General features: G+C 40.6%; 1 protein-coding gene across 1 annotated transcript; it reads left to right on the top strand.

Moving 5' to 3' along the window:
* Positions 1-4,066: 4,066 nt before the first annotated feature.
* On the top strand, positions 4,067-9,033 carry LOC308400652 (extracellular calcium-sensing receptor-like; the record flags this gene model as incomplete). The annotated part of the gene is made up of 6 exons (XM_080888489.1): positions 4,067-4,299; positions 4,538-4,829; positions 4,918-5,712; positions 5,868-6,095; positions 6,223-6,346; positions 8,120-9,033. The coding sequence occupies 6 exons, from the start codon at positions 4,067-4,069 to the stop codon at positions 9,031-9,033; spliced, it is 2,586 nt and encodes an 861-aa protein (XP_080744615.1).
* Positions 9,034-16,684: the final 7,651 nt, after the last annotated feature.

Here is a 16,684-nt window from a genome sequence, read left to right as displayed (position 1 = left end):
CAATTAATTCAATACAAAATATTACATAGAGTGCACTATACAGGTCATCGGATGTTCAAGATGGGCTTTACGTCTACCAACAACTGCTCACACTGCCAAACCAATTCACCGGACAATTATATCCACGCTCTTTGGTTCTGTCCACCAGTTCAGAAGTTTTGGCGCGAGATATGTGAAGACTTATCAAAGTGTCTGAAATGTAACATTCCAACTTCCCCCTTAGTGTGTTTGTTGGGCAGCTTAGATAATGTCACTTCAGAAAAGAATATCGCCCATATGGTTTTCACTGCCCTATGCATAGCCAAGAAAACAGTCCTCATGAACTGGAAAAATAAAAATAATCTTAATTCTAACCAATATAGAAATTATCTATTAGATTACATTAGTCTTGATACAGCCTCTGCCACCACATCAGATCAATTGCTCTGGGCTCCTTTGATCAGCTCCATCACCTAGTGGGGGTGGGGGGTCATAGTTTGGTCCCGCCTTCACTGTTGTGATTGGTGTGGGGGTAGGGACAGGCTTAGGGCGTCGGGGGGTTCCCCGGAGGCATTTTCCTTGGGGGGCTCAACCCGGGGTAGCGGTCATGTCCGGTTAGGGGCTCTGTTGGCTCTCAGGTGACTGTTTCCTCGCGGCTGCGTGCAGCGGGACTAGGGGAGGGTCTGTGCTGACGGACGTGGGTTACTGACCTGGTAGCCTGGCTGCCCCTGGGTGGGTCCGGGATGGGCGTGAGGTTCTGGGGGCGCTCCGTCTCTGGGCTGGGGCCCGGGCCGGGCCTCGGGGGCTTGGGTCCTGGTTGGTGTGTTGCCGGGGTTGTGGGCGGGTGGGTGCATGGGGGCCCAGCCCTGGAGCAGGGTGCCGCCGGTGCATCGAGCCACCTGGGGGGCTCTTCAACTGGTGGGGAAGATTGTCACATCTTGCAGGAGCTTTCCTCTCCTCAGGGGCTCTCTCTACAGGAGGGGGAGATACAGGAGAGGTGGAGGAAGATCTCAGCCTGGGTGTTTACTGTCTTATGTAGTCTGGAAGAAGAGTGGATGGTGGGGTGGGTGCAGTTTTCTCTGTGGTGGGGTTGCGTGGACTGTCCTGGGCTCTGTGGGGCCGGGAGGCGCTGCTGCGCTGGGCCCCGGTCTGGATGGGCCTGGGCCCCCTTTCCCTGGTGGGTCGCGGAGTATGGGGGTGCCTACTGGGGTCAGCGGGGGAGCTGGCCCCAGGGAGGGGTCACTTGCCCCTCCCTTCCTTCCCTCCCCATCTCCAGCTGCCTCCCTCTTCCCGCTCCATCACAACCACCCACACATGCAGGACCTTGGAGTAGGGGTATGTCACCAGGGTGCAGAGGAGGCCACCCCCCCCCCCCCCCCCCCGTCCCCTTCTGGCTGCCCCTGCCTCAATTTTATCCCACAACTTAGACATTCACATTACTCACACTCTCATTACACATACATATAGGATCTTGGGGGTGGGCACGATACACGGAATCCAAAGTACCATCAGGGTGTACACCCCACCCCTGGCGTCGTTGCCCACCTCTCAATGTTAAATACACGTAGACATTGAGGGCCAGCAGGAGGGACCATGCGCTTACCTGCTGCTCCTTGGCAGGTAGCTCCATGCCCTCCTGGGTTTTAAATGCACCTTAGAACACACATGCATCAACACTACAATGAGCGGGTGGAGGGAGGTTTGGAGTCTTCTCTCACCCCCATTCTCTGCGACCTGCTGGAGCGGGGGGGCTAGGAGGAGGAGTTGGCCGTCCGACTGCGGTCTGGAGTGTGGGGCCTCCCTGCTGCTGCGGAGTCGGGGCGGTCTGCCTCCCCCCACCGCAGGGAAAAGGGTAACACCACCTGGGTCTGGGTGCAGTTCCCCCCCCTGCAGGGGCAAGGGTACCTAGACCCGGGGCTTAGAGTACGCTTGGGGAGTGTGATCGTGTGTACAGCGTCTCTTTATGTCTGTCTCCACGTTGGTTGAGTGTGGAGTAAGTGTATATGAGAGCATGAGGGTGGGAATGGATGTTTGTATATGTGTGTGCCTGTATTTCTGTGTCTATATGTCAGGTTGGGTGTCAGGCGCCACCTCTCTGGGGACATCTTAGGCCCTCCAAGGTATGGAGGCCTATCTCCCCCTACCACCACTTCCCCTGCCAGTGGCGGACTCCCTCAGACGTCGGTGCGTTGGTGGTTCTTTGTGTCCGGGGATGGGCGTCCAGGTACACACCGGCTCACTCCTTGGCGGCCGCTTATCGGGGCCTGGAGCCTGGGGCTTGCTCGGGCCACTTCGGAGGTGGGGTGCCCCCGGCCTCTCGGCCTGGGGCTCGGTCACTCAGGCACGGCTGGCTGCCGGCGGAGCTCACGGGCGCGTCACTGCAACTCCCCCTGGCTTCTGCTCCGCGGGTGCTGAGTGAGCCCTCATCTGGGACTCTCCTCAGCTCTTTCTGGGACAGTGGCACGGCTGCCCCTCTGTTGGTCTTTCTTGGTCTCTTGTGTTCTGGGGGCCTCTGGATGTCTGGAGTTTTGATCTCCTCCATACCTGCTTCATGCCCTGGAGGACGGGGCTGTGGCCCCCCCACACCCTCTAGCAGATCATTACATGAAGGAACCTTTTAAAAAACAAAAAACAAGCGCGTCCATGCTCACAGGTGTACACACGGGTGATCACACCCACAAACTACACCCTTTTTGGCTCCTACCTCAAAGCACACTGTGTTCTGTTGATCTTATGTGCTGCACAATAATGTTTAATATTTAGTATTTACTGTCATATTCCCATATATCATTGTGATGTTGTTTATTCTATTACTCTTGTTCTCTTCTGCTTGTTTTCTTTTTTCTTTCTCAGCAGGTGACCCAGGTGATTGATATATGCATTTTTTTTCTTTTTTTCTTCTTTTTTTTCTTTTCCTGCTCATTCTGTTGGTTTTTGGTTTTTGCCCTTCTCCCCCGTCCCTCTTCTCAGCTGTTTCTCTTTCCCTCTTTCTTTCTCCCCTTCTTTCCCCCAGTCAAGTCTGTCCCATGTTCAGTAAGTGAAAATAAAATAAACAATAAAAGGTGAATCAAATGGACCATTATGGCAAGGCTGGGATGGTCAATTTGGTAAAGTAAATCCGTTGGGCATCTTTCTTTGCCTTTAGACAACAATTCTGATGGCAAAAGAGCCAAACGGGACAGGCAAAAAAAAAAAAAAAAAAAAATCTACATTTAATTACAAGTTATTATTAATCTGTGGCTCTCTTCCACGACATGGCTTTTGTCCTGTCTCCCTCCCCTAACCCCCACTTGGTTATGGCATATGGCCGCACCTCTCTGAACCTGGCTCTGTCATTGATTTCTTCTCGTTAAAAGGGTAATTTTCCTTACCACTTTCACCAAAGTGATTGCATGTGATTGTTGGGGTTACTCTGTATTATTATAGGTTTTTCATCTTACAATATCAAGTGGTTTGAAGAAACTGTTGTTGTGATTTGGGGCTATATAAATAAAACTGAATTAAAATGAATTGAAATATGCCCTCATAAACATGTATACAGTAATATATGAATGTGAAAGAAGAATGTATGTATGTGAGAGTGAGCAAATGAATTTAGACTCAAAATATTACATCTTCACTGTGAATATGGAGATGAATAAGTGACTGTGACTTGTTGTGTAAAGCTCTAAGAGTAGCCCAAAATATTGTATGAAATACAGTAAATAATATTTCAGTGCATCCACTTGTTAATTAAGATATTGACTTGATAAGAGAGTAAATATATGACCTTCATAGCCATATAAGAAGAGCTCAATGCACATTTCACATGCGCAAAAAAAATTTTGTGCATATTTATTTTTAAGAAGTTTTGCACTGTTACATATTTAAATGGGGATATGTGTGTATACTATTATTTTACATATATTAAACTACATTAAAATACAAATTAGGGCAGGTCCCTCCTTGTGCCCAACCCTGTAGGTCTATAGAGAATACACTGTTACTATTATATTATTTCTAATGTTGCACTGAAAGGTATAAATACCAGTACACTTTCATTTTCATCAAGATACTTTTAATGCCACTAAGTGGCTTAGCTCAAGAAATGACATCAACACAGAAATGGCCAGAGCAGGGATGGGCATTTCTACAACTGTTGTTGGTGGCATCTGTCTCTCATGCTGAGGAGCCAGTGTGCAGACAGAGAGGAGATCCTGAGAACCCAGTGCTATCTAAGAATGGGGATATTATACTGGGGGGTATGTTCTCTTTTCACACAAGCTGGAAAGAGAGAAAGGATTCCTACATGAATAAACCTCTGCCACTACAATGCGCCAGGTAAATGACACCGCAGAAATTAATTTAGTTTAAAAGAATCTGCTTGAAATATGTAGATGCTAATAAGACTTGATAAATATTTTAATGTTCTTAGTTTTATAAATTGTTTGCATCAAATATTGTTGTTTGAAATGCTTATGTTGCTGTTTAATGATTTATACATAATTATTAGTCTCTGTTTTAAAGAACATGATGCAAAGCAAATTATTCATAAGTGTCTATTATCGTCTCAATTAAGTTTAAATTTCAGAGATTTGCAGTTTGCCCAGGCTATGCTTTTTGCCATTGAGGAGATTAATAAAAGTACAGACCTACTGCCAGGAATCTCTCTGGGTTATAAAATCTATGATACTTGTGACAATGTTGCAAGAAGTGTAGGAGTTACACTAGCTTTGGCTAATGGTAATGTGTCTGTACCGTCAAAGACACCATGTACCACATCTGCACATGTACAGGCCATAATAGGAGCAACCTCTTCTTCTACAACAATAGCGTTAGCTACTGTCACCGGACCTTTTTTTCTACCAGTGGTGTGTAGACTTCTTTCTTTATATCTAAAGACAGATAGATAGATTTTTTTGTCATTTTTATATATATATAAATTTTGTACTCTCTTAGATCAGCCATTTGGCCACATGTGCTTGTCTCAGTGACAAAACCAAGTACCCATCCTTCCTCAGAACAATACCCAGTGACTACTACCAGAGCAGAGCCCTGGCCCATTTGGTCAAGCATTTTGGATGGACTTGGGTTGGAGCTATCAGAACCAACAGTGATTATGGAAATAATGGCATGGCCACATTCACAGAAACTGCACAGCAGCTGGGCATCTGTTTGGAGTATTCAGTATCTTTCTTTAGAACAGATCCATCTGCCAAAATACAAAGGATAATTGAAATTATAAAGGCTTCAACCTCCAAGGTGATTGTTACTTTCCTTTCCCGTCCAGATTTGAATGTGCTTCTACATGAGTTCTTGTACCATAACTTGTCTGGGTATCAGTGGGTAGGCACTGAGTCTTGGATATTTGATTCACAAACTGCAGAAATGGACAGACATCACATACTGGATGGTGCCATAGGTCTTTCCATTCCCATAGCACATCTCAGTGGCCTAAGAAATTTCATACTGACTGAGAAGCCACTGAATTCGTCTAATACCCAACTGTTTACCGAGTTCTGGGAGACACTATTTAGTTGTAAATTCAAGGACTTGAAGTCATCATCAGACATTCAGAGAGAGTGTACTGGACATGAAGACATGACTGGAGTTCAAAACAGCTTCATTGACATGTCTCTCATGCCTATCTTTAACAATGTCTACAAAGGAGTGTATGCAGTGGCCCATGCACTTCACAATATCCTGAGTTGTAACAAAACATGTAACAAAAATGTGCAGCTAGATCCATTCATGGTGAGCTTTTTACTAGCTTAAATTATATTTTTCATATTAAGTCACATTGGCAAGAAAATAGTTTTAATTTAAAGAAATGGTTTCTTTCATATTCTTCAGCCAGTCCGTTTTCAGCATATCTGTCAAAACTAATTTAGCTATGTCATATGTCTTAGATTCTACAACACATACGAAAGAGTCACTTCACAACAAAGGAAGGAGATGAGGTTTACTTTAATGAGAATGGAGATCCAGCAGCAAAGTATGACATTATAAACTGGCAGCCAAGAGAAAACGGAATTGTGGAGTTTGTAACAGTTGGTCTGTATGATACATCATTAGCTGTAGAAAAACAGCTACATCTGCAAAGCAAGGCTTTAATTTGGGCAAAAAACTCAAAGCAGGTATGCTGCGATACATTTTCCCTTCTATTTTACTTTTAAGATATCAGTTTGTATTTAAATTATTTTGCATTATTATTGTCATTATTTTAATGCTTAAATTTTAATAAATTACTTAAAATTCATCCAGGTGCCTTTGTCAGTTTGCAGTGAGAAATGTCCCCCAGGAACACGCAAGGTTCTCCAGAAAGGAAGGCCTGTTTGCTGCTATGACTGCATAAGATGTGCAGAGGGAGAAATCAGCAACGTTACAGGTGTGGTGATATTTTTTTTTAAGGCTTTTTGCATTTCATTGGCAAGTTATTGTCAGTTATAAATACTTCCAACACATGTTAGAAGCTCATTGGAGAATTTCTGAATCATTTTAAACTATGTTTTTAAAATTAAATAATTGGTTTATATTTACTGCAGATAACATCAGCATCCAGATCGCCTTCTTAAACTATGAACAGTAAAGCCACATATAGAAATGTAAATTAAATCCCATCTTTACCATATATTTCATGTTGAATTTTTATTATGTTTATTTTCATTTGTAGAAAGATAAAGACATGATCAAGAACATTGCTCCAGTTTGTAGCTCTATGAACACAATAAGAAATGTTTGCGTGGTTTTCAGACCATTTCTGGTATTTTAACACACTTCATACCAGTAACCAATATAAAATAACAAGAGATACTTGTCATTTTATAAATGATGCTGCACTGTCAAAATAAGGACTGATGCCTTATAATAATCCAATACAACCAAAATAATAAAAAAAAACATATAAAGGAGTAACAACAACAAAGTGAAAATTATAAATATTACACATAATCGACATTCATAATAAAAACACAGTCTTCTGTTTAGAGTAATCTTGAGTTCAGTGTACAGTGTGGATATGGTTATACAGTAAAAACCTCTTTAGCTATCAATATGAATATGGTATATGGTGAAGTGGAAATCATCCATCCATTTTCTGGTGCTCATCCAGGTCTCAGTCATGAATTAGAATTGAAAAATAAAATCAGATAAAAATTTCTCACATCAAATCAAATCAATCAAAATTTATTTGTATAGCACATATTAAAAACAACAATGTTGACCATAGTGCTTCACAGTCAGTAAAAGCATGAGAAAATTAAGACAAAACAATAAAACAGGACAACAAACAATAGGTAACAACACAACAAGCTAGAACAGCCAACTAGTTAGAATCAAAAGATGGGTTTTAAGATGAGATTTAAAAGACTGGATAGACTCGGCGGTATGAATATGAACAGGGAGGTTATTCCAGAGTCTAGGTGCCACGGTTGCAAAGGCCCGATCACTTCTTGACTTAAGTTGAGACCTAGGTTGAGCATGTGATTGGACGATCCAAGTGCTCTGTTGGGATTGTATAAGTGGAGTAGTTCAGAAAGATGAACTACGTGAAGAAATCAAAAAGTAGTCTGTGCTAAATTGCATAAGTTCACTTTATTTTCTGTATTTATTTTGGCGGCTTACAAAATCATATTTATACATACAGTAGTCCACTTTCTTACTGTGACATGATAATTCTTGTTTAGGCCTCTCAATAGTAGCTGGTGTTTGTTGTTGATGGAAAATAATTGAGTTCATTGAGTTCATTTTTTTCTCCTCTCAATAACAGAAATGAGGTCCCAAAATAGTATTTGAGGTTGTTTTCATTGCCAATTTTTATATCCAAAAAACAGAGGTGTATGCAGAGCTTTATGAATTTGTATATGAACATTTCTACTTCTGTGCTCCTTGGAAAGAAATTATAACATTATGCACTTTGCTTTAAAATGTAAACAAAAAATATGCCATAATCACAAGAGCTATTGAACACTTTAAATGTCTCATTTATCCATCCTCACCTAACCACAAAACAGTGTAGCAGTCACTGAGTATATTTGTTGGTTATCATCTTCTGACTGTACAGTACCAGTAGAATATTACATGGATGTTGTTGTAGATGCAAATGCAGGCATAAACTATTATACTCAGTAAGAGTAACATTTACTTCAATATTCATTTCCAGATTCAGTCACCTGTGTGAGATGTCTACATGAGTTTTGGTCAAATGAAAGAAGAGATACCTGTATAAAGAAGGAAGCAGTGTTTCTATCATATGAAGACATTATGGGAGCTCTGCTTACTGCAGCATCTTTATTCGGAGCATGCATGACGATTGGTGTGATACTTATTTTCTTCAAGTACAGGAAAACTCCTATTGTCAGGGCAAACAACTCTGAACTGAGCTTCCTGCTGCTCTTCTCCTTAATTCTGTGTTTTCTGTGTTCTCTGACCTTCATTGGTCAGCCCTCTGATTGGTCCTGCATGTTCCGACATGTAGCATTTGGCATCACCTTTGTCCTCTGTATCTCTTGTCTTCTGGGAAAAACTATGGTTGTTTTAATGGCCTTCAGAGCTACACGTCCAGGTAGTAATGTTAAAAAATGGTTTGGGCAGACACAGCAGAGACTCTGTGTTACAGCATTCACTCTTATTCAAATTAACATATGTATCATCTGGCTAACAACTTCTCCTCCTTTTCCATTTAAGAATTTTAAAGAAATTAAAGACAAGATCACATTGGAGTGTGCTCTAGGCTCAGCTATAGGCTTTTGGGCTGTGCTTGGTTATATAGGAGTTTTGGCTATTTTATGTTTTATTTTTGCATTTTTAGCTCGAAAACTGCCCGATAATTTCAATGAGGCCAAGTTTATCACTTTCAGCATGTTGATATTCTGTGCAGTATGGATTACATTTGTCCCAGCATATGTCAGCTCTCCTGGGAAGTTCAGTGTTGCTGTAGAAATATTTGCTATACTTGCTTCCAGTTTTGGACTGCTAATTTGCATCTTCATACCCAAATGTTATATAATCCTAACGAAACCAGAGAAGAATACAAAGAAACACATGATGGGGAAGAAGGCACCAAATTCACTCTGAAAAATGAATGCGGTAAAATGGGATTTTAATTTGATCATTTGTACATAATTAGTTGGTCACCATCCTGTCAGAATAGAAAGGAGCTGTCAGCAGGATACACTCCAATTGATACTGTCTTTATAGAAACTACTTCTCCTTTGTGATGTGTTTTTATTACTTACTTTGCAACTTACCTAAACAACAGCAACAACAAAAACAACAAAAAAAAACCATACCAAGTGACTGATAGCTAAAGGTTATTGAGTCATTTACACATTCATCATGACATGCTTTTATTTTGTTCTGTCAAACTCGGGAAGGTTTTGATTTGAATAACATGCAATAAAATGCTGATAAAAACAGTAAGAGTATCTATTATTCCCTATCTTGTTCGTTCTCATTATCAACAGGCTTCCACGCATAACCATTGCTGACTGCAGCACAGTCTAACTTGATGACAGTAGTTGCTTTGCATTGTCTATGGATGTGTTTTATTCATGATTCTCAAAGAGCAGCTAGACATAGATACATAGCAAATGAAATCAGGAAAGATTAACTTTTTTTCTCTTAATATATTGGTAACAGCAATAACAGTCAAGCTCTTCATTGGTGTAAGATCAGAACGAAATACAATATATGGTACTTTAGAACATGAGTTGTTAGTGTAAACAAAAATTAGAGTTAACAAAAAAAAATGTGTTGGTGTTGAATGTCTAAAATACCTCTAAACTGCTGATCATGTACTCTTGCCTTTGCGCTGTGTTAGCTCTTCATCTCACATCTGGTACATTGTTGCTGATGCTGAATGGAATCTGTCTCCCAGGTAGATTGGCCCATTGTCAGTGACACAAAGTCTAGCTACTGAAGGTGGACATTAAACTCTACATGTATTAAGGGTAACTTACCCCAAGGAGCACTGCTCTAAAAAGAGTCATACTGCTCCTAGCAGCGGAAATGAGTTTTATGTTTAAAAAAAAACAAGGATGCTGTCCACTTTCACCTTCCATGTTTTAAGCAATAGGTGTTTCTTTTTTCTTGCTTTTCTTTCATTTGATTTGATTTTATTGATTAGCATTCAAATATCTCAGTGAAGACAGAACAAAGATCTACCACAAAGCAAGAAAGCATGAGACAAGGCTAATCAAAAGGTATTGGCTGAAGCATTTGCTTATTACACCAACCCTTTTAACAAAAGATCTTTTTGCATGCAGCTCCTGTACACAGGGCTCGAAGCAAATAATAAAACAAAGCAAAAACAAAACAAACAAAACAAACAAACAAACAAACAAGAAAAAAAAAACTTTCCACCTTAGATAAGTAACTACATCAAAGCAAAAGAGTCAAGAGGTTATTTTGGGGGTTTTCTTTTTTTTTTGCTCTTTTCATTCTTGATATATATATTTTTCTAATACTCTATTTTTAAACATATTTTTAAACAAGGAAAATGGACTACACCTTTTTAAATCACTGTCATAACTATTCCACAGGTTAACTCCTCTAACAGAAACACATCTCTGCTTTATACTTGTCCTTATCTTGTTTTTTGGTAAATGCTGTAAATGCTGCACTGAAATGGGAGAATCCACTTGTTAACTGTAATGCTGAGTGTTGTATAGTACTTTATATTAGAGATGGCACGATACCACTTTTTTATGTCCGATACCGATACCGATATCATAAATTTGGATATCTGCCGATACCGATATGAATCCGATATAGTGTTTTTTAATCAACAAAACTGTTTTTTTTTAAATATCTTGCTGCATTTTGTATAAGTTCATACTCAAGTTTAAAACAACAACTACACTAAAGCTATTCTGTTATACCTATATGCAAAAAAAAAAAAATTTCATAGTTCAGCAATACTGATCAATCTAATAAACTTAAACCTACACCATCCTCCCTATTCTGGTATTTTAAAGAGTACTTAGCGTAAATATTAAGCAACCTAACTAATAGGGTTCCAACTCCCAGCAACAACAAAAATAAATAAAAAATAGGGAACCACCCCTCACACTCCACCTCATGATGCTTAATCAACGTAATCAACCTTAATTTGATGCAGTGTGAAAAAAAATGCACAGAAATCAATTATTTTTCAAGAAATATTAAATAGATTCAACATCTTTCTTCAACAAAATTGCAGACTGCACAGATGGTACCTTCTCAAAGGAAAAAGTACTATAGCTTACTAGGGTATATATATTAGACTTAATAGTCACTATATACAGTAATTGACTTCTATTCATTTTACATCAAATTAAAACTTTGGGTGTAAGATTCGGATAATTATTTATTAAAAGCTCGACATTTTAAATGAGAATAAGAAAGAAAAGTATGTCTTTGTGCCCCCTTTTCCCTGTTAATGCCCTATCGGCCCCCCTGGCTAAACTTTGCTAGATCCGCCCCTGCACAGTTACCAGCCGTCAGCTACGTAGAAAAAGATCCTCGAGTAGAAAGTAATAATAAATAAATTCTAACAACAGCTGATCAAGCTTAAACGTGCTGCTGTTGTTCAGCCGCTGGTTTCCTCTTTCTGGTGCAAAGTGGGCCAAAAACAAACCAGAGACACGGACTCGCGACAGAAAAGCCGATCAGCTGATCATTAAGCAGTTTCATGATTGAAGTAGCAGCCGGAGAGCGAGAGGCAGTCGCTTGTTAAGCTTAACGCAGGAATGCTTTACAAACATTCAGAGATGGACTTACACACTTGCTTTACTTCTCTCGGGGATAACTTTGTCGGAGATGAAATGCCGGGTTGCTAGCGAAGCTCCACATGCTATCCAGACCACAGGTCCCGCATGCCACAGCCGCTCTATCACGTGATGCATACTGCTCGACGTGCTAACGTTCTGAGGTGAGTTACGGCGTGTTGCAAGTTTTGTGAGGTGCTTTCGTGATATTTAATGGATCGGATTACATTTTTTATTTTTCTCCGATATCCGATCCAGTAATTTAGGTCAGTATCGGACCGATACCGATACGTAATATCGGATCGGTCCATCCCTACTTTATATATGAGGACTTTGTAGAGGAGAGGCTCTTTGTGTGGGTGAACCAGTGGTTCACTGGACCAACAGGCTAAAGCCAGATCTGATTTTTCCATGCTGGGTCAGTATACAGACCAAGCTGGCAGAGCAGATGTCCATTGGATGCAATCAGCAATATTTTATGCGATAAAATGCAGCTCATCCAAACAACATAACTGGTCATTTTACAGACTAATGAGAAAGTATCGAGTAGTGTAACAAATAACTTTAGCCTAGGTTACTCATTGAACATTAAGGACATCTGCACTGCCAGCTGATGTGACGCTTGGTTTTTCCACATGACTCAATGGCAAACACAGAACAGACAGTGTCAACTTCAACTTATGTGTCTGGTGAACCACTGATGTAACTGACTCAAGCAAGTATCCACACAACTGTCATTTGCAAAGTGATCTACAAACCCAAACATTACGGCCCACAGGTGGATTACCCCATTTCAGTGCATCTAGCAAAAAAATTTAACACCAAACAACCAACCTAGTGACATCAGGTTCTGTACTGATACAAGATGGTGCTACACATGATGTAAAATCATTATACACTTTATCTTAAACCACACTTCAAAGACATTGTTAAATCCACGACAGTTTCTTAGAGTAGGGTCCAATGTTGTAAATTTTCCTCAGCATGTCATGTAAACTTCAGAATGAAATTAGTATCAGACTGATGACAGATCTTAATATCACATCTATGCATCACAGATGTGAAAGTGGAAGTGAATGGATGACCGTAACTTACTCTAAGAGTACTGTATAACCGTACTCTATAAAAGTATGTATTGGAAAAATATTTTTTCTACATATCCATTTGTAAGGAATTGTGATTTACATTGTTAATTCATATTTAAATGAACCTGTGTATATCCTTATTTTACCGATATGAACCTACATTAAATGTGTATGTGAGGGCGCTGTGCATGTGAGGGCGCTGCTCCTGTGGCGATCTGAAGCAGGTGTTTATTAGTGTTTTCTTTCTCTTTTTCTTTTTGCTTTTAACTTTGTTTTAACTCTGTTCTTAACCGTGGTTTTAACTTTTTGCCGAGATGGAGATCTTCTACACGTTAGTTTTATTGTTGTTGGCGATATTCACCTGGAGTCATTCACTCTCACTGACAATCACTTATACACGCGAGGAACTACTTGGATTACGGTGGTCCTGTTTGTCTATGTACGACTCTTCTAATGCTCGGACAGATGTGATTCTTGGTGGCGGCTTTGGGACCCCTGTCAGATTGGATCGGAACTGTGGAGTAACACGCAAATCTCACGGAGGAGGGGTTTGTTTGTATATCAACCAGGGCTGGTGTAATAATTTTACTGTGCGGGAACGGTTGTGTCTTCCTGACATCGAGCTCCTTTCAGTATCTGTCAGGCCTTTTTACTTACCGAGGGAGTTCCCTCAAATTTTTGTCACTGTTGTTTACATTCATCCTGAGGCTGACATTAAAGTTGCTGCCGATGCCATTTTTAAAGTGGTACACAATCTGCAGACTCTCTCACCGGATGCTCCTAATTTTATTCTTGGTGATTTTAACAATTGTAATCTTAAGAAATCACTGAACAATTTCTTTCAATATGTCACTTGTCCTACAAGGAATAACAAAATGCTGGATTTGTGTTATGGACCAATTAAGGGGGCATATAAGTCTGTGGCTGGACCTGCGCTAGATTCTTCGGATCACAATGTTATTCACCTCCTCCCTGCTTACAGATTTGTGATTAGGAGGGAGAAGGCCTGTGTGAAGCGGACTAATGTCTGGACAAAAGACAGTTGTGTTGCCCTTCAGGGGTGTTTTGATTGCACTGACTGGTCTTTGTTTCAAGAGAGCACTTCTGATTTGGATGAACTCACTGATGTGGTGTGTAGCTACATCTCATTTTGCAAAGACTCTGTGGTTCCAGTCAGAGAATTTAAGACTTTCCCTAATAACAAACCGTGGCTCTCTAAAGATACTAAGGATCTGATTCTTAAAAGTAAAATTGCTTTTAACGAGGGAGACGTTCCCACTATGAGAATATTGAGGAAGGAGGTGAGGGCTGCAATAAAGATCGCCAAGATGTTGTACAGAAATAAGATTGACGCAGAACTCAGCAGTAACAACCTCAAAAGAGCTTGGCTTGGTATGAAAACAATGGCAGGGCTACACACGAAAGGTAAAAGTAGCATTACCTTAGAGGGGTTTACCTCTGACAAACATCTGGCAGACAGTCTTAACAGTTTTTACCTTCGTTTTGAGAACTATGACTGTTCTAGGCAGACCAGCACACTGAGGGAAAAGACTATCACTCCCCCATCTATTTATATTGATGAGAGGGGGGGTAGCTAATCTCTTTAGACACACCAAAAGCAAGAGTCCTGGACCTGACAACATCTGTGGACAGGTACTGAGAACTTGTGCTGATCAGCTGAGTGGGATTTTTCACTATATCTTCTCACTTTCTTTAGAGCTACAGACAGTACCTAAGATTTAGAAACATGCTATTATTGTTCCTGTTGATAAGGGCAGTTCTACTAAAGCACTGAATGATTTTAGGCCTGTGGCTCTGACTTCTTTAGTGATGAAGACATTTGAGAAGATAATTAAGAAGGAGATTTTAATGCAGGTTGAACACCATCTTGACCCCTTCCACACTGTAAAAACGATAACTAGTAATTGTTGATTTGATTAAAGTTTTCAAATTAAACTGACTTAGAAATAAAACTTTCCATTTACAACCTGAAAAAGCATGTCTGCCCAACAAATTTCTTCCATTGTTGTCCTAACTAAGATTTTCTAGAGAGCATAACAAAGATTATCATCTTTTGAGTAGATTTTTCGAGTCAAGTTGGGAACCAGTGGGAAACCCCGTAGATGACTGGCACACGTGGTCTGTGCCAAGTTTGAACTAGACCAAACGAGCCTGAGCAGACCTGAGCTGTGTGATAGATAGTGGTTTGTCAATGTGTTCTGGACTGAAAACCTGCTAAGAAAATTTGAAGACACGTGTCCAAAGTTGGATGGAAATTAAAATTTTTCGACCATTACAGATTTTACCTGGTCTGAAGTTGGAGTGTATTTTTTGAACAGGACAAGCTGACTATTTGCCCTAGCAGGTAAGCTAACGAGATCTATTATTAGGATTTTCTACAAGCGCCTAGGCTGCATCCTCCTCAGGACCCAGGAGGGTGGAATGAGTAAAACACTGAAAAAAAGCCAAACAATAACATATTTAAGTTATCTAAGTGACTTATATATCATGCTTAAGCTAGCGAAGGACTGCGTGGGGGGTTTGAAAATGATATACCAGCTAGCTACCATAGCCGGTGGTAACAGACGTCTCCGAAAACATAGAAGCATGTTTGCAAATATGTGTTATCTTAATAAACTGAGCAGATATTTGAAATTTACACAGCTACATTCTCGCCTGAAAATATCTTAAAAGTTTACTTTGTGACCCAGAAAGGGTAATAAGAGTAATATTAAAACTAAGTGGCTTCCGCCATTGTTGGAGACTAGAATCAGCTGGGCCGCGCTATGAATTCTGGCATAGGGTGGGCCACGAAGGATACACCTGACCCATCCTTCAAAGCTGTGGAAAGTATGGTATTGTTTTGAGAGCCTTTGTGTTGGTGGAGTATTGATTTTATGTACAATTCCACGGGTAGACGCGATCTGTACGGTCTGACTTCGCACATGCGCAGTAAGGATCAGGGAGTCCAATCCGTAACTCGTTTTTTTTTCTGTTATATTGAAATGTTTCATTATTGCAAACATTTTCTCTCAGGCGGAGAGAGGTTGTAGAGTGTCAGCCTATGGTGTCCAGTGTGTGTGTCCAGGAGAGATGACCTGCGCTGTTTTACTCTGAGGAGGTAAGACTGTCCTAATTTATTTATAATTTAATTATAAAGAAGAACCAAGTTGGCAGAACTTGTAAATCTTAGTTAAGTCAACAACAGTTGCAAAAGTTGAGAAAACTCAAAAATCTCTTGCATCATGTTGCCTTGAAATTTTACGTTTTCTCAACTTTTTCTTTTTTACAGTGCAGTTCGCCTATAGAGCAGGGAGAGGTGTGGAGGACGCTGTTGTCACACTCCTGCATCTCTTGTATAAGCATCTTGAGGCCCCCCACACCCATGCAAGATTATTATTTGCTGACTTTTCATCTGCATTTAATACAATTCAACCTCTCTTACTCGCTGACAGGCTTTACAATCATTTCAAGCTTGAATCAAAATCACCAAGAACTAGTCTGGTCGGCTGGGTGACAGACTTTCTGATCAATAGGTCACAATGTGTGAGGGTGAATTATGTATTTTCTGATGTGCTTTCCTCCTCTACTGGATCACCCCAGGGTTGTTGCCTCTCTCCCCTTCTGTTCATTCTGTACACGGAGTGTCGCAGCAATTTCACAAACAGACACATCCTGAAGTTTGCTGACGACACAGTAATCGTCAGTCTTCTAGTGGGGGATGAGTCAGGCCATGGACAGGTTGTAGATGATTTTGTGAATTGGTGTGATGAGTCCTTCCTTTCCCTTAATGTGTCAAAAACTAAAGACATGATTATTGATTTTAGGAAGTCCTCTTATAGCTCATCACCCACTATCATTAAAACTGCCGATATTGGGATCATTGAGAGTTAT

The sequence above is a fragment of the Rhamphochromis sp. 'chilingali' genome, assembly GCF_963969265.1.
Source record: "Rhamphochromis sp. 'chilingali' genome assembly, chromosome: 8".
Lineage (NCBI taxonomy): Eukaryota > Metazoa > Chordata > Actinopteri > Cichliformes > Cichlidae > Rhamphochromis > Rhamphochromis sp. 'chilingali'.
The sequence above is the reverse complement of the archived record's forward strand: the minus strand, read 5'-3'. Positions and strand labels throughout refer to the sequence as shown.